Genomic DNA, 24,734 nt, shown 5'->3' on the forward strand with positions numbered 1-24,734 from the left:
TATTTCTGCATATATAATCTGCATTGGTAAAATATTTAAAACGGGATAAATATTTTTAAAACGCCATAATAATTTTTAAATTGGTAATTAAGCTATTCAACCCCCTTTCTAGCTTAAAATAGCCCTTTTACAGGACCTAATAATTGGTATCCGAGCAGTGTTTTTTAACGTGTTTGTTAAGTGATTTGCAGATTTACAGGCACAACAAAAAGTGATCCGAAATGGCGTATCTAAATACCATCGGCTGTGGTGAAGGTCTATCTAGCTCTCGCCCTCCTCTATATGATGGCACCAACTTTGGAACATGGAAAATGAGGTTTCACATCTATGCTAGAACTCAAGGAATCAGAGTTTGGATGGCCAAAGAAGATGGAGTCGTTATTCCTACCAAAACGGTTGATGACATCATCATCGAAAAGAAGGTTAGTGAATATATCGCAATAAATAAAGAAAGAATGAATATAGTTCCTAAGGTAAAAATGGTACTCACAAGTGCACGTGCTGAAAAAGAATATAAAAGAGTAAATAATTGCAAGTCAGCACAAGAAATATGGGATAAATTAGTGGTTACCTACGAAGGAACCATGGATATAAAAGATTCTTAAATGGACACTTTGATCCAAGAATACGAGAACTTTAAACTCCAAGAAGGAGAAAATATCATCGACATGGAAACTAGATTCACTCGCATTGTCGATGAACTATCTCAACTCGAAAAGAGTTATACACAAAATGAAAATAACCGAAGAGTTCTTAAATCATTACCTCCATGTTGGAAGGTTAAAGTAACCACAATCAAAGAGATGCACAATCTCAATGATTACAAAATAGATAATCTATTTGGAAATCTTCGTGCATACGAAGAAGATAATTTATAAGAAAAAGTCATTCGAAAAGTGGAAGACAAAAAGAAAAATATGGCTATAAAATCTATACTAATAGATGAAAAAGAAAACGACGATGAATTAAATGAAGAAATCCAAAATCTCAATGAAAGTGAAATTGTTTTACTTACGAGACAACTACGTCGTGTGCTTCAAAGAAAAGCTCAAAGATACGGAAAAGGCTTCCTTAAATCAAATAATCAACAAAGAGTTTTTAACTCTAATGGAAGGCCAAATTACTCTCAAAATTACACTCCTAACTATAAGATTAATTTTTCGTCAACAAGCTATAATAAAAGCAAAGGTATGCAAAATACTAATATCTATAATAGGAACACTCCTACTTACACTCCTCCCAAGCAAAAAAAATAAAACACGAAGGAAATACAAGAGGTGTGTTATGAATATAAACAATCCGGTCACTTAAAACGAGAATGCCCTAAACTTATAAAAGGATGATCTCTCGTGGCCGAGAATGGGTGGGATTTAAGTGAATATGAAGAAGCTCCGAAAGCTAGTGAAGAAATTATAAATCTATGCGTAATGGCTATCGGGGATGCATCTAATTCAAAGGAAATCTACACTTCAAATCAAGAGGTAACCCTGTCTTCAAACTTCATTCAATTACATGAATCTAATTTGAATCTTGTAGATATTAGTAATCATAATTTAATTGAACTTTTGGTAAACATTAACAACAAGTATAAAGATCTTGACAAAAGATATCATCTATTATGGTTCGAGAAAATGAAACTCGAGGAAATACATTATAATCAAAGTAAAGAGTTTACTCGGATGATGGACTCAAAAGTCCAATTTGAAGATGAAATTTCATCTCTAAATAATCAACCCCACTTACTAAAAATTGATAATAATACTCACAAGGAAAATATTCTTAAACTAGAAGTGGAAAATGTATCATTAATTTTCCAATATGAAGAAATAGAAAATGAGAAGTTACAAATAAATGAAAATATTTGTAAACTTCATGTTGAGTTGTTGAACTTAAATATACAAAACGAGTCACTCACTCAAGAAAGTTCAACAATTAAATCTCAAATAAACAATCTTGAAAAAGAGAAAGAGCTATAACAAACCAATGAGCTTAAAGAAAAAGATTTAGAATTAGAAGCTCAATGGTTAAAACAAGAAAATTCCAAGCTCATATCTCAAGTTAAGGATCAAGAAATATTTCTTAACAACAAGATTGATTCCTTAAACAAAGAAAAAAAGAAAATCTTGAAATTGTTATTCAAAGATTTACAAAAGGCAATGAGATATTAAATAAAATGGTGCATTCTAAAAATTCCTTTAACCATGAAAGTTGTTCAACATCATGAGCAAACTAAAAGTGATGTTCCTAAATTACTTACATTTATATGTTCTTTCTACAATAGACAAGGACATACCGTTTCATATTGTAACTTTAAAAATGGTGAATTTAAAGGAAACCGTTTCATATTGTAACTTTAAAAATGGTGAATTTAAAGGAAAGCATATATGGGTTCGAAAAGGATATAAGTCATCCAAAAATTTTGAAAAGAATGTATTCCATCCTAAGGTAGCTAATAACAATCAAAGGCAACCTAGATCTCAATTCTTTCAACCACCTATTAGGTTTGAAGATAATAAACCAAAATATCATGGCATCTTTCCTAGAAATAATGTGTATTATCCAAATGATAGAAGCATGATAAATCAACATGGAAACTCTAAAAATTATGCTAGTACAAGAAGATCAAAATTAAATACCATATATCCATGGGGAACACTTTATAATATTAGGAATATTGCATCTAGAAATCTCTATATGAATGACAATGCTTATCCAATGCCTAGATTTTTCCATGCAAATTCAAATGTTATTTATGATATACTAACCCCAGGATCCTCAAGACAAAAGGGTACCTATGTATTTAGTTGATCTATTTTGTAGGTTTGCCTCACTGCTAAGAAAGACTTTTGGTACCTTGATAGTGGATGTTCGAGACATATGACCGGTAATAAGTCACTCTTGAACAATATTAAAAAGGTCACTGCTGGAAGTGTCACGTTCGGAGATAGCAGTAAAGGTATCATTATTGGCATCGGTGACATCGGGAATAAGCACTTTAAGATATCCGACGTACAACTAGTCATGGGACTAAAGTACAACCTTCTCTCGATAAGTCAACTTTGCGATAATGGAAATAAGGTAATTTTCTATCCTACTCATTGTTCTATTCTTAATAAAGATAGAAAATTAGTCCTTACGTGTCCTCAAGACAAAAAAATCTATATATGTGACATGAGTAAGCATGTTAATATGTGCCTAATCACTATTATAGATGACATTGGTTGTGACATCGAAGATTAGGACACGGAAACATGAAGTTGATTAAAAATATATTAACTAAAGAATATGTACAAGGAATACTAAAATTAAATTATAAAAAGGATCACATATGTGAAGCTTGTGAAATTGGCAAACAAATACGAGCCTCTCATAAAGCAAAATTTATGGTATCTATATCACGACCTCTTGAGCTTTTATACATGGATCTATCGGTTCAGTCCCTGTACAAAGCCTCGGAGGATGTTCTGAAAGGAATATGTCCTAAGTCCAATCATGTATTAGGATTTAGGAATAACTTTTATGTAATCTGTTTTGATTTCATTGATATTAATAAAAGACTTGTTTTGTTTTTATTACGGGCTCTATCTATTTAAGTGTTTAAATAAGATATACCATAGTTTAGAGTAAAGATTTTTATGGATTATGATGAGATCATAATAGTGAGGCCTAAAAAGATGATAACTCTAAACTTAAATAGTTCCTGGTCATAGGATTACTAATTGGTAATTAATAATCCGCAAAGATCGGTACATACTATGCTTGCTTCATTATGAAGGATGTCTGTTCTCATAGACATTTGTGTGGTGACACTATAGCTAGTATGTAGGTGCTTATTATAGAATAAGTTTACTGAACATGACTCGCACAGCTGAACAACTGATGGAGTTCACTCACGTGTCAACAGTTGTTCACATAGTAATAGTTGTACAAGTATCCTTAGACTTGAGGTCATCATAGTCATCTTGTGTACACTGAACTATGCTTTGGTTTAGTTCTTAGTCTCCGAATTATTTTTAAAGGTTAGATTCGATCCCTCGAATTTTTATTCACGATTTATATGCTTTTATTTGGATTTTGTATGTGCAAAAGTGTTTTTCCATGACCCCGCTGCGTTAAAAATCCATCAATGGTATCAGAGCATAGGTTGTATGCATATAGATCTGTGGTAAAAATTTCAAAATTTTATGTGCTTGTATGAATTAATTATGATTTTTACAAGTTATATCATGGATTAATTTTGTCTGATGAGAAATCATTTCTCAGAATAATTTTGAGTGTTGATTTGGGTTCTACAAGTGTTGTAGATCGTCTGGGTATTTTTTTCATAATTTTAGGATGTATAGATTTTTTATTATGAATTTTTGAAGTTCTTGTAATTAAAATTCATAATTAAATAAGTATAAATATATGTATATATAGTATATATATGTTTTGTATTGTCTGTACTTTGTCTGTGTCTGCTGTACTACTGCTGCTGCACGGAGGAAAAGCACAGAACAGGTAGGTCTGACATGCACGTTTTCCGAGGAAAGAGAAAAGGCGGCTGCTGCAGGAAAAACAAAACAAAAAAAAAAAGAAATAGGGGTGTAACGCATTCCGGGAATGCGTTACACACCTGTGGTGCATTCACGGAATGCGTTACACCCTTTAATGGCTTAAAAGGGGTGTAAAGCATCACCAAAATGCGTTACAGGGCTTGTAACGCGTTCCTGTAATGCGTTACAGCCCGTCTGTTAATATTAAAATTGATTTTCTGGGAGTTTCGTAACTCCGTTTTGGGCGTGCAATATATCTTTGGATTTGTTTTTCCAAGACGGATCTAATGGAGTGATCAATTTTAGTTTATATAAAAGTTTTGAACTGTTTATATTTCCATGAAGTGTTTTAAAGCTGGTTTTGACTGTTTAAGTTGCTTTTAAATGCTTAATGTGATACATAGAGATGTATAATGCTTAGTTCTAAGTGCTAGATGATGTAACATGCCTACCTTGATGTTTATTCATGTTTATATATGTGATATATGCTTAGTTTATCATGCGATGATAGATTTAGGTGAACTTAAATGAACATAAGGCGCTTGTTAGACAACCTAGTATAGTGAAATAGTTTCATAACCTTAATAACAATATTATGAATACAATCATGAGATTATTGTGTTTGTGAAACACGTAATTGAATATGAATTTTCGATATGAGAGAAAGGATGATTCTGTCAACAACATATTTCTATCTGTAAGAAAGGGTTATTAAGTGACTCCTCTTGACAATGCTCCACCCGATCTGGGAATCATCTGATTATTGATTATTGATTTGAAATATTTAATTTAAAAGGAAGAATTTCTTTATAATATGATTATGATTGTAACGTAATATAATCCCTCTAAAATTAAATAATATCAAGTAGTAATTGGCCAATGACACAATGGGCTTGTGTCGGTCATAGCCTTCCAACATGATAGAAAAGTAGTTCTTATTTTTGAATCATTATCGGTTCGTGCTACAGCCGAGGGCTTTGATTTCGAAATAAGAAATACTTGTCTATTACATAGAGATGTGTACATTAAATAAGAATCTAAAGGTCGATACGTGCTACAGCCGTGGGCCTTTGGGGACTGATTCAACTGTACGGAATGTTGGGTTAGACTTGACTTAGAATATTGAGTTTGTCGTGCTACAGCCGAGACTCAATTATTCAAGAGGCTAAAGTTTGATTAGGGAATAACATGAGATGTAATTGACAAGAGTTGTCTGCCTATTGAACATTACATGGCGGTTCGTGCTACAGCTGGGGTCGTGTAATGGAATGTAGGATCCCTATTCCCACTAGCATTATGAATGCTTAATTTTTCACGTAGGGGGTTGAATAAATTAGGAAAACTAGTGTGAGCCACTTATGAATAAAGACCCGATTCATATAGTGTTTTAAAATGAAATCGAATATTTGCTAAGTGTTGTTATGTGTTTATCATTTACAGATTTACTTTGTACGTTATGTCTTCTGCACTATCACTCAGGAGCATACTAGATGCTCACAAATTGACTGGTCCTAATTATGCTGACTGGCTTCGAAACTTGAGAATTGTTCTCAGGATTGAAAAGCTGGAATACGTGATTGACTCACCTAAGCCTACTGAACCTGCTAGTGATATACATAATGATGAACATGTTGTGTATCGTAAGTGGATAGATGATGCAAATGTTGCTCAATGCATCATGCTAGCTTCCATGAACATTAAGCTACAGAAGCAACATGAGCATATGGATGCTCACACTATCCTCATGCATCTACAAGAGTTGTATGATGTGGCGGGAAGGACAGCTCGATATGAGATGTCGAAGGAGTTGTTCGGTTGTAGGATGTCTGAGGGATCATCTGTGAATGACCATGTACTTAAGATGATCAATTTGATTGAACGTCTTGGACAACTTGGTTTTGCCATGGATGGGGAGCTGAGCCAAGACTTGGTCTTGCAATCGCTTCCGAGTTCGTTCTCGCAGTTTGTTGTGAACTTTCACATGAATAAGTTGGATGTCAGCCTGCCTGAACTCCACAACATGTTGAAGACTGCAGAATCGAATTTTCTCCCTAAGAAGAGTTCTGTTCTTCTAATTGGTGAAGGTTCCAATCCTAAGAAAAGGAAGAGGAACTCTTCCAAGAAGAAGAAAGTAGGTGAGAAAATGCCGGTTCCACCAAAAGCTGAAGACCCCGAGAGCAAAATTGTTTGCTTTCACTGTAACAAGGTGGGGCACTGGAAGAGTAACTGCAAGGTTTACCTTGCAGAATTGAAGAAGAAGAAGGGTTGTGAGACTACCGCTTCTGATTCAGGTATGTTCATGATAGAAGTGAATATGTCATTAAATCAAATTTCTACTTGGGTATTCGATACCGCCTGTGGTTCTCATATCTGCAATTGTTGCAGGGACCAAGGAGAAGTAGGACTCTCGAGGAAGAGGAGGTGGTTCTACTGATGGGAAATGGAGCAAGAGTTACTGCTGTAGATGTAGAATCATTTCATTTATATAGGCCTACGGGCAAGACTATTGTTTGAAATAATTGTTATTTTGTTCCCTCGATTGTGAGGAATATTATTCCCATATTAGACTTAGCTGGATTTTCATTTATTATTGAGAATAATGAATGTTCTATTCTTAGAGATAATATTCTTTATGGACGTGGTGCTTTAAATAATGGTCTGTATAAATGTGACATAATTTACTTCAGATTGAACAAACTAATAAAAGAAAAGGGATGATGAAAATCTCACTTTATAGTGGCACTGCAGTCTCCGTTTAGTAGACATGGAGAGAGGGCTGCAAATTTGCTAGGAATGGTACACACAGATGTATGTGGACCAATGTCTACGCAAGCCATGGGTGGATTTTCATACTTCATTACTTTCATAGATGATAGATCTGGATTCGGATATGTGTTTGATGAAACACAAGTTCGAGGCCTTTGAAAAGTTCAAAGAATATAAGTATGAAGTGGAGAAACAACCAAACATAGTATTATAACTCTTCGATTAGATCGAGGTGGTGAATACTTAAACGGAGAGTTTCTGGATTATCTCAAAGTAAATGGTATAGTTTCCCAGTGGACTCCTCCAGATTAGTATCTGAAAGGAGAAATCGAACTTTGTTAGACATAGTTCGGTCCATGATGAGCTATGCAAATCTTCCAGTATTCATATGGGGTTATGCATTGGAAACCTCAGCATATTTACTGAATAAGGTGCCTTCCAAATCTGTTCCTCAAACTTCATATGAGATATGGAAAGTAAGGAAACCGAGTCTTAAACACGTTAAGATTTGGGGATGTCCAGCTTATGTCAAGTAAGTTGACCCAGATAAGCTGGAATATCGATCCGTAAAATGTAGTTTTGTGGGATATCCTAAAGAGACTTTAGGGTATTACTTTTACACCGATCATCGGGTGTTTGTCTCCAGACATGCTATCTTTTTGGAAAAGGAGTTTATCCTTGAAGGAAACAGTGGGAGCAAAATTGAACTTGATGAAGTTCAAGAAGCACAAACTACTACAGATCGAGTGGAAACACCTGTTCTGACTGAACAACCTTTTGTGGAACAGCCCATTCATAGGTCAGGGAGAGTGTCTCGCCAACCTGAGAGGTATTATGGCCTTGTCATTGAGAATGACAATGAGATGTTGATCATTGATGATGACGACCCTGTGACCTATAATGAGGCTATGAGTAGTGTTGACTCAGAGAAATGGCATAGTGCCATGAAATCCAGAATGGAATCTATGTATACGATATATAAAAGATAGATTATAGTAGATGGCCAGGTGGAGACCTTTAAGGCCAAGCTTATGGCAAAAGGATTCAAACAAAGGCAATGGATTGACTTTGATGAAACCTTTTACCTGTAGCCCTGTTAAAATCAGTTCGGATTTTGCTTACAATTGCTGCTTACTACGACTATGAGATCTGGCAATTAGCCAGATGGTTTTCTTTCCAAGAGAAATGAAAACCTAGTGTGTAAGCTACTGCAAACCATATGTGGTTTAAAGCAAGCTTCTCGAAAGATGGAACATTCGTTTTGATGAGACAATCAAAGAGTTTGATTTTATCAAAAACGCAGATGAACCATGCGTCTACAAAAGGGTTAGTGGGAGCGCGGTAACATTTCTTATATTGTATTGAATTAGAGTTGACACATATAACAACATAGCAGACCCACTCACAAAGCTACTTTATGAAAGTCACTTTGATCGTCATGAAGACAAGATGGGTATTAGATACCAGAGTGATTGGCTTTAGTACAAGTGGGAGATTGAAAGAAATATGTCCTAAGTCCAATCATGTATTATGATTTAGGAATAACTTTTATGTAATATGTTTTGATTTCATTGATATTAATAAAAGACTTGTTTTGTTTTTATTACGGGCTCTATCTATTTAAGTGTTTAAATAAGATATACCATAGTTTAGAGTAAAGCTTTTTATGGATTATGATGAGATCATAATAGTGAGACCTAAAAAGATGATAACTCTAAACTTAAATAGTTCCTGGTCATAGGATTACTAACTGGTAATTAATAATCCGCAAAGATCGGTACATACTATGCTTGCTTCATTATGAAGGATGTCTGTTCTCATAGACATTTGTGTGGTGACACTATAGCTAGTATGTAGGTGCTTATTATAGAATAAGTTCACTGAACATGACTCGCACAGCTGAACAACTGATGGAGTTCACTCACGTGTCAGCAGTTGTTCACATAGTAATAGTTGTACAAGTATCCTTAGACTTGAGGTCATCATAGTCATCTTGTGTACACTGAACTATGCTTTGGTTTAGTTCTTAGTCTCCGAATTATTTTTAAAGGTTAGATTCGATCCCTCGAATTTTTATTCACGATTTATATGCTTTTATTTGGATTTTGTATGTATAAAAGTATTTTTCCATGACCCCGTTGCGTTAAAAATCCATCATGCTCATATACTTTGGTAGTTGTTGATGACTATTCACGATTTACGTGGACATAATTCCTCAAAGCCAAAAGTGATGCTTTTGAATCTTATTCTTCTCTATGCAAAAGAATTCAAAACCAACAAAATAATACCATAGTTTATATAAGAACTAATCATGGTAAAGAATTTGAAAATTCAAACTTTACAAGTTTTTGTGAAACAAATGGTATCACTCATAACTTTTCTGCTCCTTATACTCCTCAATCTAACGGAGTAGTTGAAAGGAAGAACTGAACATTACAAGAAATGGCAAATACAATGATAAATGAATATCGCCATCCTAAATATTTTTGGGCCGAGGCAATGTCTACTGCATGCTATATACTAAATAGAGTCTTATTAAGACCTATAATTCAAAAGACTCCATATGAGCTTTATTTTGGTAAAACTCCTAAAGTTAATTACTTTATAGTATTTGGAAGTAAATGCTATATATTAAATTCCACAGATTACCTTACAAAATTTGATCCAAAATCAAATGAAGGTATATTTCTTGGATATTCAACAAATAGCAAAGCTTATAGAGTATTTAATTTAAATTCTCTAGTGGTGGAAGAATCAATGAACATAGCTTTTGATGAAACAAAACCATCACCTGAATACAATGATCTTGTAGACAAAGAAGATGTCACACAAGACAATATTGAGAATATTATTCGATAATTCGAAAATGTGGGTTTTGGCTCATCATCCCCAACAAATCCACTAGAATTATTAGAAACAGATATTGAACTACCTAAAGATGTTCCAAAAATTAGAAGTCATCCTTTAGACAATGTTCTAGGAGACTTAACTAAAGGAGTTCAAACGCGGTCACAAGTTCAAAACATTATGAATCACCTTAGTTTTCTATCATAAATAGAACCTAAGACCGCTAAAGAAGCTTTGTTAGACAAAGATTGGATCTATGTAAAGCAAGAATAATTAACCCAATTCTCTCGTAGCAAAGTTTGGGAACTTGTTCCAAAACCCAAAAATATTTCTATAATTGGAACTAAATGGGTATTTAGAAATAAGTTAGATGAAAATGGAACTGTTGTGCGAAATAAAGCTAGACTGATTGCACAAGGCTATACTGCAATGGAAGTTATAGACTTTGATGAAACATATGCACCGGTAGCACGAATTGAGTCAATTCGAATGCTATTAGCTTTTGCATGTCATAAGGATTTTAAAGTATATCAAATGAATGTAAAATCTGCATTCTTAAATGAAATACTAGAAGAAGAAGTATATGTTAAACAACCTCCCGGATTTAAAGATGCAACACATGTGGCGCCCTCCAAACCCGGGTCAGAAGTTTGGGGTCCACACACACACCTTATTTATAACCTGCTTATAACAATAATAAAGATAACAATAATATGTAGTGACCCTATTTACCAACTACCATGGATCGCAACAGGTTAAAGTATGCACACAAGCCACACATCTACTTATATTACATATCGTTCAAATCCCAACCATTTAAACTCAAACTGAGTATTATACTTTATTACAAACTTTTACAGACTTAAATTATTCCAAAAGAAGCCTACTAGCTCAGCTCTCTCAGCCTGAACCCCTAGCTCTCGCGCTGGACTGGGGATCCTCGTTACCAACTGGTTCCTTTTTAGCTGGAAAGAACATAAACAACATCGCACAAATGAGCTAACTAGCTCAGCAAGTCATAATGACAAAACTGAGAATAATGATCATCGGGTGAACATGATTATGATATCAATTGAACAATGGCTTATGATTTAGAATTGGATATTATACTTTTAATTTAAAAACCAAGGTTAGGCTGCTGATCAGTCACGCACTAACCCCGAGCAAGGCACACAGCATTGCTCTAACTACTGGATCCAAGGCACACATTGGCCTAACTTGACCATTATATGGTCTGACCACGAATCTGGTCCACAATTTTATAAAAAAAAACAATCCAATTCTAACATAATAACAGAATAAGCAATAATAACCAATAATCAGAATCATTAACAACAATGAGTGTTTAACCATGAAAGAGTTTCAATCCTTGTAAGGATCAATAAGATAATTTAAAAGCTTGGATACTGGTATTGAAAGAATTGTATAACAAAGGAATCAATATTCCAGGGTTTCAAAGATTTGGGCTTTCAAAGCATAGGATACAATGTTTGAGTATATAATTAATTCAGTTTAGTGTTTGGAATTTTTGTTTGCATGTATTTGTGGAGTAGTATCGTATACTTGAGGTTCGTGTTTGGGTATAAAATAATCAATGGTCTAGAAAGAATAAGGTTCATGGCTCAAGATCAATAACTGGAATCAGGGTTTAGGTTTCTGTGCTTCAAAGCACTTGCAATATCACAGGATTATCAAGTACTACAATATCTCGAGAAAGTTCAAAACACTTGCCTGGTATTAGCTTACTACACTGTACTCGCTTCTAATCACAACCGTTTTATTCCTCAACTACCTGTTTCCCTTTCCTATGCCTTGCCTCTTCTGCTCACATATCATAAGCATCTATCAATAATCGACTCATAGAGTTCTATTCAACACATACTTCTATCTACCCTTCGTTTTACCCAAATCCGATTAACGGATTGAAATTTATGCAATAATCAAGTAAACACCGAATATATAGACTGATAGTCAATCAACAAGTCACGTATAACACATAATACATCACGTAATCAATGACATATCATTTATAAAGAAGTCTCGGGTGATAAATATGCTTTCGGGTATTTAAAATGATTTTTAAAATATTTTTCAGAATTAATACGGGTCGTTGGATCAATTTCGGGTTAATAAACAGGGTTCGGTTGGCCAATTCTGGCTCCGAAACAATTTTGTAATAATTATCGAGCCTTGGAAATAATTTAGAATAATATGTTAAAGCTCGAAACTATTTTTCGGAATTTTTAAATCATTTTTAGGTAATTAAATCTAATTAAATAATTAATTAAAATCAGTTAATAATTAATTAAATCAATTAATCAATTAATTTCCAATTTAATTGACCAATTAATCTATTAAAAATTAACTGAAATTAATTAACTAATTAATTCGGATTTATTTCTGAATTAAAAATAATTTTCGTAATTAAAATACTAAATTTTAGAATTTTCAGAAATTAAAAATGAATTTTTATAATAAAAATAAATAGGAAATATGATTTTTAAACATTTTTAAAACAGGAATCCAATTTTTGCAAAGTTTGGAAACCTGGGGGACCAAACTTCATCGTTTTCTAAAGTATAGGGACCAAACTGCAATTTTGCAGTACCAGTCGCCGGAAAAGTCGGGGATGGCCGGAGAAGACGATCCCGGCGTCCTCACCCCACCAACAGCTCCAGATCAACACTACACCTCAACAGGAATCTATATTTGCAATCAAAACACAACAATAACCCCTGTCCCGGCCGGAAAATGGCCAAGAACATTGCCGGATTCCGGCGAAACGACGAAAACATAAAAAGACAACTCCCTACGATTCAAGCATCCTCTGTTAACGAGCTATATATCAATTGATTGCAAATTTCATAGAGAACACAACCCACTATAAATCAACAGCTAATAACCCCTGGATCAAAAACCCCCAAATTTCAATTGAAAACATTCATATGGGTTATAAACCCTAATTTTAAAATTCGAAAATCAAACTCAAATTTGAACATGTTATTGAACTCCAAATCAGACGTATAATATACCAAAATCATCAGGAAAACAAGCTCTATAACATGCAATCATCAAATCATACAAACAATCATCCGAACAAAATTTCATATTTTTTATAAAAATAATTCGAAAATAAATAAATTTTTAGAAATTAACCCTTTGATTCTGCAGGTGTATGGATTACAGATTCTGATAGAGCTTCTCAAGACCTTCAAATCCAGTACTCGAGCTTTTCAAATAAATATCAATAACACCTTCAAAAGTTGGTTTGATTCTTGGAATAGTTTATGAATATATGATTTTTCTCTGTAAAATTATATATTTATCTGTCTGCAAATGATTTTGATACGAAATAAAATACAGTAAAAGGCTATTTATAATTACGAAGAATTAGTATCCTGTTGGATCATTCCGGATATAAAACGGTACGTTTATTTGTAAAAACTGATCCAAACGGTATCGGTTTTCGGGATAATTATCCAAACCAGTACAATTTGTACTGCGGTCTTGGTCTCAGCGCCTGGTTACACGTATTACGAAGTGATAATTGGGATAATTTAATAAAAAGCTCCCGTTTATCAAAAAAACGGGTTTTATTGATTTACCGAAACGAATATTGTATCGAAAATGTTACGCCGGGACCCGTGCAGGACAAACCGTACGTCGGATCGAAAAAGTCAAAACATGGAACATGCTCGGAATATTACAATTAGTTTAGGAAGGAGTTCTTGGAAGAGTTTCGGGTTCCAAAAACGTAACAACGGTTGACGTCAGTTGTTTCCCGTTTTTAAAAAATAGATTTTAAATACTCGGAAAAAGATTTTAGAAATTTCGTATGATTCTTATAAATCCATAAATCAACATCAAAATCATTAGGAAGATATGACAATTATCTATATTTTATTTTGGACATATAAAAATTAAAATACTCAATTAATATTATTTTTGAATATCCAAGTACATATAACACTTAACAATTATCTCATAGAATAGATATTGAACACACATAATAATTATTTAATAGCAAAAATAATTACACAATATATCCCGGATATTACATCCTTCCCCCCTTAAAAGGATTCTGTCCTCAGAATCTCCTAAGAAAACAAATGAGGGTACTTTTCTCTCATATCACTTTCTAACTCCCAGGTTGACTCTTCAACCTTTGGGTTTCTCCACAATACTCTTACTAACTTTACCACTTTATTTATTAATACTTTCTCTCTCTCCTTCACAATCTCTATCGGACTCTCTACATATGATAAATCTGCCTGAAGCTCTATTGGCTCATATTCTAATACATGCCTGGAGTCTGGATTGTATTTCTTAATCATTGATACGTGAAAAACATTGTGAATATGCTCCATGTGCGGTGGTGACGGTAATTCGTAAGCTACTTTGCCAACGCGCTTTAGGATCTAAAAAGGTCCGACATATCTTGGACTCAGCTTTCCTTTCTTTCCAAACCTCGTTAGTCCTTTCCATGGTGATATTTTCAGTAATATCAAACTTCCTTCTTCAAATTCCATGTCTTTCCGTGACTGATCTGCATATTTCTTCTGACGATCTTGCGCGGCTATCAATCTTTTCTGGATAATTTCAACAATTTCCTTTGTCTGCTGTACCAGTTCAGGTCCAAGTATCTTGCGTTCTCCTACTTCGTCCCAATATATTGGAGATCTACATTTACGTCCATAAAGGGCTTCATAGGGTGGCATCCCAATGCTGGCATGATAACTATTGTTGTAAGCAAACTCTACCAAAGGTAAATGTTCATCCCCACTTTCTTTAAAATCAATAGCACAAACACGTAACATGTCCTCGATTGTCTGGATCCTTCTTTCACTTTGGCCATCCGTCTGGGGGTGAGAGGCCGTACTCATATTTAGTTTTGTCCCCAAACATTCTTGAAAACTCTTCCAAAATCTTGAATTAAACCTTGGGTCTCGATCAGATACAATAGACATAGGAACTCCATGACGAACTACCATTTCCTTTAGGTACATATGGACTAACTTGTCGAGCGAAAATCTTTCATTTATAGGCAGAAAATGTGCTGACTTAGTAAGTCTATCTACTATAACCCAAATGCCATCATGATTAGCCCTTGTCCTTGGTAATCCAACTATGAAATCCATAGCAATATGTTCCCACTTCCACTCCGGAATCTCCAATGGCTGTAACAATCCACTTGGTCTCTGATGCTCTGCTTTAACTCTCTGACAGGTATAATATTTGCTAATCCATTCCGCAATTTCCCTCTTCATGTCTGGCCACCAATAATTCTTCTTTAAATCTCTGTACATTTTGGTACTCCCTGGATGGATGGAATATCTTGAACTATGTGCTTCTTGTAAAATTTCATTCTTTAACTCCGTCACCGGTGGAATCCAGATTCTAGATGAAAATCTCAAAATGCCTTGATTATCCTTCTGCGTGCATAATTCTTCACCTACCAAACGATTTATATCTTGATTCATTACATCTTCCTGACATTTCTTTATTTTCTCCAACAACTCCGGCTGGAAAGTCATACTGTACACTTTTGCTTCCTATTTCCAATTCCAATTTCTGAAATTCCTTATATATATCTTCAGGTATTGATAACTCATTTAATCTTTCCTTCCGACTTAACGCGTCTGCCACCACGTTCGCCTTACCGGGATGATAATTAATCGAGCAATCATAATCTTTGATCAACTCTAACCATCTCCTTTGCCTCATATTAAGTTCCTTCTGTGTGAATATATACTTTAGGCTTTTGTGATCCGTGAAAATCTCGCACTTTTCTCCATACAAATAATGTCTCCAAATCTTCAAAGCGAAAACTATAGCTGCTAGCTCCAAATCATGAGTAGGAAACTTCTGTTCGTGTGGTTTCAATTGCCTTGATGCATACGCAATCACCTTTTCGTGCTGCATTAAAACACATCCTAGTCCTTTGTGAGAAGCATCGCTATAAATTACAAAATTCCCTTGATCGCCTGGAAGTGACAAAACAGGTGCCGTGATTAATCTTCGCTTCAACTCCTGAAAACTTTCTTCGCACTTGTCGTTCCATATAAACTTTTCATTCTTTCGTGTAAGCTTTGTCAATGGTGTTGCAATCCTTGAGAAATTCTGAACGAATAGTCGATAATATCCCGCCAATCCCAAGAAACTTCTTACCTCGGTGGGTGTTCTCGGTCTCTCCCAATTTGTAATTGCCTCGATCTTTGCCGGGTCCACTTTGATCCATTCGTTACTGACTATGTGTCCTAAGAATTGAACTTCCTGTAGCCAAAACTCACACTTCGAGAACTTAGCATATAACTTCTTTTTCCTCAAAATCTCCAAAGCCGTTCTCACATGTTCCGCATGATCCTTTTCCGTCTTTGAATAGATTAAAATATCGTCTATAAACACAATAACAAACTTATGCAAATATTCCTTAAAAATTATGTTCATCAGGTCCATAAACGCTGCCGGGGCATTGGTCAATCCAAAAGACATCACTAAAAACTCGTAATGTCCATACCTTGTTCTGAAAGCTGTCTTTGGTATATCTTCTGGCTTGATCTTCAGTTGATGATATCCCGATCTTAAATCGATCTTGGAGAAATACTTGGCTCCCTTCAATTGGTCAAACAAATCATCAATTCTATGTAACGGATACTTATTCTTGATTGTAAGCTTGTTGAGCTCCCTATAGTTGATACATAGTCTCATGCTTCCATCTTTCTTCTTGACAAATAATACCGGTGCACCCCACGGGGACACACTGGGTCTGATTACTCCTTTCTCTAACAGCTCTTGCAATTGCTTCGCTAGCTCTTTCATCTCAACAGGCGCCATTCTGTACGGGGCCTTGGATACTGGTTCTGTTCCAGGTGCTAAGTCGATCACAAATTCAATTTCTCTATCTGGAGGAAGTCCTGGTAATTCGTCGGGAAATACGTCTGGAAATTCATTTACAACTGGAATATCTTCAAGTTTTGCTGACTCCTGACTTCTGTCGATCACATATGCTACGAAATGCTCACATCCTTGTCGTAGTAACTTCTTGGCTTGAATCATCGTTAAGAACTTCTTTACTTGTTTCTGACCTTTGAACGTTACTATTCTTTCATCTGGCGTTTTCACCATTACTTTCTTATTTCGACAATCTATCTGAGCATCATGCTTAGATAACCAATCCATCCCTAATATAACATCAAATTCTCCTAATTTAAATGGTATCAAATCTATACAAAATTTACTACCAGAAATCTCAATCTCACAATTCTCACAAACTTGATTCACAGATACACGTTCTTGATTTGCTAATTCCACAGTCATTATTTCATTTAAACATTCGACTGGACAATTTAACGTACTAACAAAATCTTGCGAAACAAACGATCGAGTTGCTCCCGAATCTATTAACACTTTGGCATATAAAGAATTCACATTAAGCGTACTTGCCACGACATCCGTATCCTGAATAGCATCCTTCACAGACATATAAAAAACTCTAGCCCTTGGAGTCTCATTCATTGTTGGGATGGATCCCATAATCCTCAATGCATTACTAACTAGGGCTAGCGTCTTACAATCCCTGGCCATATGTCCTGGCTTCCCACATTTAAAGCATGTAAATCCAATGGCTGGAACCTTCACTGCTGGATTCCGGATAGGCTGATCCTTATTTGCTGGCTCTCTTGCTGGCTGATTTCGGCACTCCCTCGAATAGTGCCCTTTCTGGTTGCATTTAAAACATACCACATTCAACTTGTTACAAACTCCTCCATGCTTCTTTCCACATACTTGACAATCTGGAAAAGTTAGTCTCAACTGATTTGGCTGATTTGTATTAACTGGACGGTTGCTCTGGCCTCCGTCTCCTGCATTCTGTCTCCTAAAATTAAAATTTCTCCCTGGCTGAAACTTACCCTTCTTAAAATTTGGAAACTTCCCTGTTTGTGACTGACCCTCACTTCCCTCAACTTTCCTCTTCTTGCTTTCCTTTTCCTTCTGGAACATCTCACTCTCTGTCTCTGCGATCATAGCCTTCTGTACTACTCCTGCATAGGTATCCAATTCAAAAATGGCTACCTTCCCTCTGATCCATGGTTTCAAACCTTGCTGAAATCTTTTAGCTTTCTTCCTGTCAGTATCCACATACGACGGTACGTACCTTGACAATTCCTCAAACTTACCCTCATAATTTGTTACCGACATGTTCCCTTGCTTTAATTCTAAAAACTTCAGCTCCATTTGATCCTGAACAAACTGAGGAAAATACTTTTCTAAAAATAATTCCTTAAACCTTTCCCAAGTAATAACATTTGTACCTTCCAATGTCTTCACCATCTCCCACCAATAGGTGGCTTCATTCTTCCGATAGTAACTTGCAAACTCAACCTTCTGTTCCTCCTTTACTTTCACTAAGGCAAATGCCTTCTCTATTTCCTTTAACCAAACATTTACTTCAATTGGCTCTAAGGAACCCTTAAATTCTGGTGGGTTTACTGCCTAAAAAGTTTTAAAAGTTACCTGGGGGTTGGTAAGATTGGCTTGAAAACTTCCCATAGAGAAAACATCTTAATTAGAAGAAGAGGTCTTTCTTGATCCTGGAGAGGTAAAGATTGAGACAGGTTGTCAGAGTCATTCCTATTGCTGCCTAAGAGCCCTACCCCTACTTAAGAGATTGCTTGAAAGGCGTTGGTTGAGTGACTGCACTTGCCCCTTTTACTGCTGGATTTATTGACTTTGCCAGCTTCAAACCCTACTGTTCTAAGGATAAGGAACTGAAAGGGGATTAAAATCTAGCTCATAATCTGATGGGCCGCTCTTAAAAGTGTGACTCGAGTTGAGAAAGAGGGCTAGGCCACCGGGAGGGCTTTCAGGGACTGGGGAGGGTGGGAGGCATTTTCTGTAAAGAATCAAACAACTTATTCAGCTTTTGAATCAAATCTTTGTATAAAAGAAAAGTTTTGTAAAACAGAGGTATCTCTTTTTGAAAACAGTTGTAACTAAGTAAATTGCATGCTTCTTTACAGAATATAAACAGTCATGGAAAACAGGGTACATGGTTTCACAGGGTATAACTGGTGCAATAAATAAGGTAAAGTAAAACATGTGTGATAAAGTAAATGACAATGCTGGAAAGGAAAAAGATACTGATATATATAGATCAAAAGTTTTAGGCAGTACAAGCGTAAAGACGCTTCGGAAGTAAAAAGGCCTCAGGGCCTCTGCCAGGTAGTGTAGCTCCATGTAGCCTAGCCTCAAGAACCCTCCGTGTTACATGAATCTCCTCTCGAAGCTCCCTCACACCACTATCAACATTTGTAGTCCTAATAATATGCTGTAGCTCTCTGATCTAGGCCAACAAGGAATCACGCTCCAATAGAAGAGCCTCATACCGGTAATAAGGAACTGGGGGCAATGTAGACTGGAATGGGGCACTCGCAACTGAATGCCCAGTGGAATCCGAATCAGCTGGTGGGGGTCCTCTAATAGGTGGCCTCATGCCTGGAGGTGGAATAGCCTGCAGTGGTACGGGCTGCAACACAGGTGGAGGTAATATAGCTAACACTGGTGGAGCAACAGGACGTGGATCCGAAGACGACACTCCAACTGAAGGCTCTGAGTGATCAGCTGATACGGGGATAAAAGAGTCGGCCAGCGCTGCTATCTGAAATCATATCGCAATATAAGAATCTCGAACCATAACGCGAATTACACTAATACCTGATATACCAAAGCACTCAACCTCTCGACGTTCTATCTTTCTATTCCTTACTTCTAATCCTAACCCTCTACCCCTTCCCGTCAACCTAGGCTTGTGTCAGTGACTTATAACCTGTAGCTCTGATACCAAACCTGTGGCGCCCTCCAAACCCGGGTCAGAAGTTTGGGGTCCACACACACACACCTTATTTATAACCTGCTTATAATAATAATAAAGATAACAATAATATGCAGTGACCCTATTTACCAACTACCACGGATCGCAACAGGTTAAAGTATGCACACAAGCCACACATCTACTTATATTACATATCGTTCAAATCCCAACCATTTAAACTCAAACTGAGTATTAAACTTTATTACAAACTTTTACAGACTTAAATTATTCAAAAAGAAGCCTACTAGCTCAGCTCTCTCAGCCTGAACCCCTAGCTCTCGCGCTAGACTGGGGATCCTCGTTACCAACTGGTTCCTTTTTAGCTGGAAAGAACATAAACAACATCGCACAAATGAGCTAACTAGCTCAGCAAGTCATAATGACAAAACTGAGAATAATGATCATCGGGTGAACATGATTATGATATTAACTGAACAATGGCTTATGATTTAGAATTAGATATTATAATTTTAATTTAAAAACCAAGGTTAGGCTGCTGATCAGTCATGCACTAACCCCGAGCAAGGCACACAGCATTGCTCTAACTACTGGATCCAAGGCACACATTGGCCTAACTTGACCATTATATGGTCTGACCACGAATCTGGTCCACAATTTTATAAAATCAACAATCCAATTCGAACATAATAACAGAATAAGCAATAATAACCAATAATCAGAATCATTAACAACAATGAGTGTTTAACCATGAAAGAGTTTCAATCCTTGTAAGGATCAATAAGATAATTTAAAAGCTTGGATACTGGTATTGAAAGAATTGTATAACAAAGGAATCAATATTCCAGGGTTTCAAAGATTTGGGCTTTCAAAGCATAGGATACAATGTTTGAGTATATATCTAATTCAGTTTAGTGTTTGGAATTTTTGTTTGCATGTATTTGTGGAGTAGTATCGTATACTTGAGATTCGTGTTTGGGTATACAATAATCAATGGTCTAGAAAGAATAAGGTTCATGGCTCAAGATCAATAACTGGAATCAGGGTTTAGGTTTCTGTGCTTCAAAGCACTTGCAATATCACAGGATTATCAAGTACTACAATATCTCGAGAAAGTTCAAAACACTTGCCTGATATTAGCTTACTACACTGTACTCGCTTCCAATCACAACCGTTTTACTCCTCAACTACCTGTTTCCCTTTCCTACGCCTTGCCTCTTCTGCTCACATATCATAAGCATCTATCAATAATCGACTCATAGAGTTCTATTCAACACATACTTCTATCTACCCTTCGTTTTACCCAAATCCGATTAACGGATTGAAAGTTATGCAATAATCAAGTAAACACCGAATATATAGACTGATAGTCAATCAACAAGTCACGTATAACACATAATACATCACGTAATCAATGACATATCATTTATAAAGAAGTCTCGGGTCATAAATATGTTTTTGGGTATTTAAAATGATTTTTAAAATATTTTTCAGAATTAATACGGGTCGTTGGATCAATTTTGGGTTAATAAACAGGGTTCGGTTGGCCAATTCTGGCTCCGTAACAATTTTGTAATAATTATCGAGCCTTGGAAATAATTTAGAATAATATGTTAAAACTCGAAACTATTTTTTGGAATTTTTAAATCATTTTTAGGTAATTAAATCTAATTAAATAATTAATTAAAATCAGTTAATAATTAATTAAATCAATTAATCAATTAATTTCCAATTTAATTGACCAATTAATAAATTAAAAATTAACTAAAATTAATTAACTAATTAATTCGGATTTATTTCTGAATTAAAAATAATTTTCGGAATTAAAATACTAATTTTTAGAATTTTCAGAAATTAAAAATGAATTTTTATAATAAAAGTAAATAGGAAATATGATTTTTAAACATTTTTAAAACAGGAATCCAATTTTTGCAAAGTCTGGAAACCTGGGGAACCAAACTTCATCGTTTTCAAAAGTATAGGGACCAAACTGCAATTTTGCAGTTCCAGTCGCCGGAAAAGTCGGGGATGGTCGGAAAAGACGATCCCGGCGTCCTCACCCCACCAACACCTCCAGATCAACACTACACCTCAACAGGAATCTATATTTGCAATCAAAACACAACAATAACCCATGTCCTGGCCGGAAAATGGCTAAGAACATTGCCGGATTCCGGCGAAATGAAGAAAACTTAAAAAGACAACTCCCTACGATTCAAGCATCCTCTGTTAACGAGCTATATATCAATCGATTGCAAATTTCATAGAGAACGCAACCCACTACAAATCAACAGCTAATAACCCCTGGATCAAAAACCCCCAAATTTCAATTGAAAACATTCATAAGGGTTATAAACCCTAATTTTAAAATTCGAAAATCAAACTCAAATTTGAACATGTTATTGAACTCCAAATCAGACGTATAATATACCAAAATCATCAGGAAAACAAGCTCTATAACATGCAATCATCAAATCATACAAACAATCATCCGAACAAAATTTCATATTTTTCATAAAAATAATTTGAAAATAAATAATTTTTTAGAAATTAACCCTTTGATTCTGCAGGTGTATGGATTACAGATTCTGATAAAGCTTCTCAAGACCTTCAAATCCAGTACTCGAGATTTTCAAACAAAGATCAATAACACCTTCAAAAGTTGGTTTGATTCTTGTAGTAGTTTATGAATATATGATTTTTCTCTGTAAAATTATATATTTATCTGTCTGCAAATGATTTTGATACGAAATAAAATACGGTAAAAGGCTATTTATAATTACGGAGAATTAGTATCCCGTTGGATCATTCCGGATATAAAACGGTACGTTTATTTGTAAAAACTGATCAAAACGGTATCGGTTTTCGGGATAATTATCCAAACCAGTACAATTTGTACTGCGGTCTTGGTCTCAGCGCCTGGTTACACATATTACGAAGTAATAATTGGGATAGTTTAATAAAAACCTCCCGTTTATCAAAAATACGAGTTTTATTGATTTACCGAAACGAATATTGTATCGAAAATGTTGCGCCGGGACCCGTGCAGGACAAACCGTACGCCGGATCGAAAAAGTCGAAACATGGAACATGCTCGGAATATTACAATTAGGTTAGGAAGGAGTTCTCGGAAGAGTTTCGGGTTCCAAAAATGTAACAACGGTTGACGTCAGTTGGTTCCCGTTTTTATAAAATAGATTTTAAATACTCGGAAAAAGATTTTAGAAATTTCGTATGATTCTTATAAATCCATAAATCAACATCAAAATCATTAGGAAGATATGACAATTATCTATATTTTATTTTGGACATATAAAAATTAAAATACTCAATTAATATTATTTTTGAATATCCAAGTACAGATAACACTTAACAATTATCTCACAGAATAGATACTGAACACACATAATAATTATTTAATAGCAAAAATAATTACACAATATATCCCGGATATTACAACACATCCAGGATATGTATACAAATTATACAAAGCTCTATACGGATTAAAATAAGCCCCAAGAGCCTGGTATGAAAGGTTAAGCAAATTCCTATTAGAAAATAGTTTTAAAATGGGAACGGCTGATAAAACCTTATTTACAAGATAAGAAACAAATGATACCTTGCTTGTACAAATCTATGTAGATGACATCATATTTGGTTGATGCACTATGTAAAGAATTCTGGGACTATATGAGCAAATAATTTGAGATGAGTATGATGGGTGAATTAATTTTTTTTTGGGGATTGCAAATAAGAAAATCTGACGAGGGCATTCATGTTTCACAATCAAAATATTGTAATAAAATGTTAAAGAAATTTGAAATGGAAAATTGCAAACCAATTTTCACACCTATGTCAACATCTGACAAACTAACGGAGGATCCCAAAGGAATTCCCATTGACACTAAGAAATATCGAGGAATGATTGGTAGCTTATATATATTACCGCAAGTCGATAGTGTTTGCAAGTGTGCTAGATTTCAAGTAGCACCAAAAGAATCTCATTTATCCGCAGTAAAAAGGATACTGAGATATCTTAAGGGTACCACGAATATTGGTCTTTGGTATCCTAAAGGAATACCATTTGACTTGACTTGTTATTCTGATTCAGTCTATGTTGGACACTTAGTCGACAGAAAAAGTACAAGTGGTACGTGTCAGTTTCTGGGTGGATGTTTAGTTTCATGGTTTTCAAAGAAATAAAATTCTGTATCTATAACCACTACTGAAGCTGAGTATATAGCTGCTACCAAATGTTGTGCACAAATACTGTGGATGAATCAAATATTGGCAGACTATAACACAAAATTTGATGTGATCTCCATTTTATGTGATAACACGAGTGCGATTGATTTAAGTAAAAATCCCGTGATGCACTCTAGATCCAAACACATGGATGTGAGACATCATTTTTTAAGTGATCATGTCAACAAAGGTGATATTAAAATAACTCATATTGAAACTGAGTATAACATCGCTGACATCTTTACAAAACCGTTAAATTCTGACAGGTTCACTAAACTCCGTTTGGATTTAGGAATGTTGGAATATTTAAAATAAATAATATATTCTCTAAATATATTATTTATATTATGGGTACACAATTATATATATAAATATCTATTTTAAAATAAAAAACCCTCTTTTCTACTATCTGTTAATTCTCTCAATAATTCAGATTTATCAATATTATTTATTGATCGGATTTTGAGAAATTAAATGGACTAAGTGCATTGAAAAGAACTTTATTTTAAAAT

At 35.0% G+C, this 24,734-nt stretch overlaps 1 protein-coding gene across 1 annotated transcript; it reads left to right on the forward strand.

Annotated features, from left to right (window-relative positions):
* The first annotated feature begins 221 nt into the window (after positions 1 to 221).
* On the forward strand, positions 222 to 605 carry LOC141680089 (uncharacterized). The gene has a single exon (XM_074486407.1). The coding sequence runs from the start codon at positions 222 to 224 to the stop codon at positions 603 to 605; it is 384 nt and encodes a 127-aa protein (XP_074342508.1).
* Positions 606 to 24,734: the final 24,129 nt, after the last annotated feature.

The sequence above is a fragment of the Apium graveolens genome, chromosome 8 (genome assembly GCF_009905375.1).
Source record: "Apium graveolens cultivar Ventura chromosome 8, ASM990537v1, whole genome shotgun sequence".
NCBI lineage: Eukaryota > Viridiplantae > Streptophyta > Magnoliopsida > Apiales > Apiaceae > Apium > Apium graveolens.

Excerpts from the sequence above, each read along its gene's own strand:
- LOC141680089 (XM_074486407.1), top strand. The coding sequence starts at position 222 with ATGGCGTATCTAAATACCATCGGCTGTGGTGAAGGTCTATCTAGCTCT.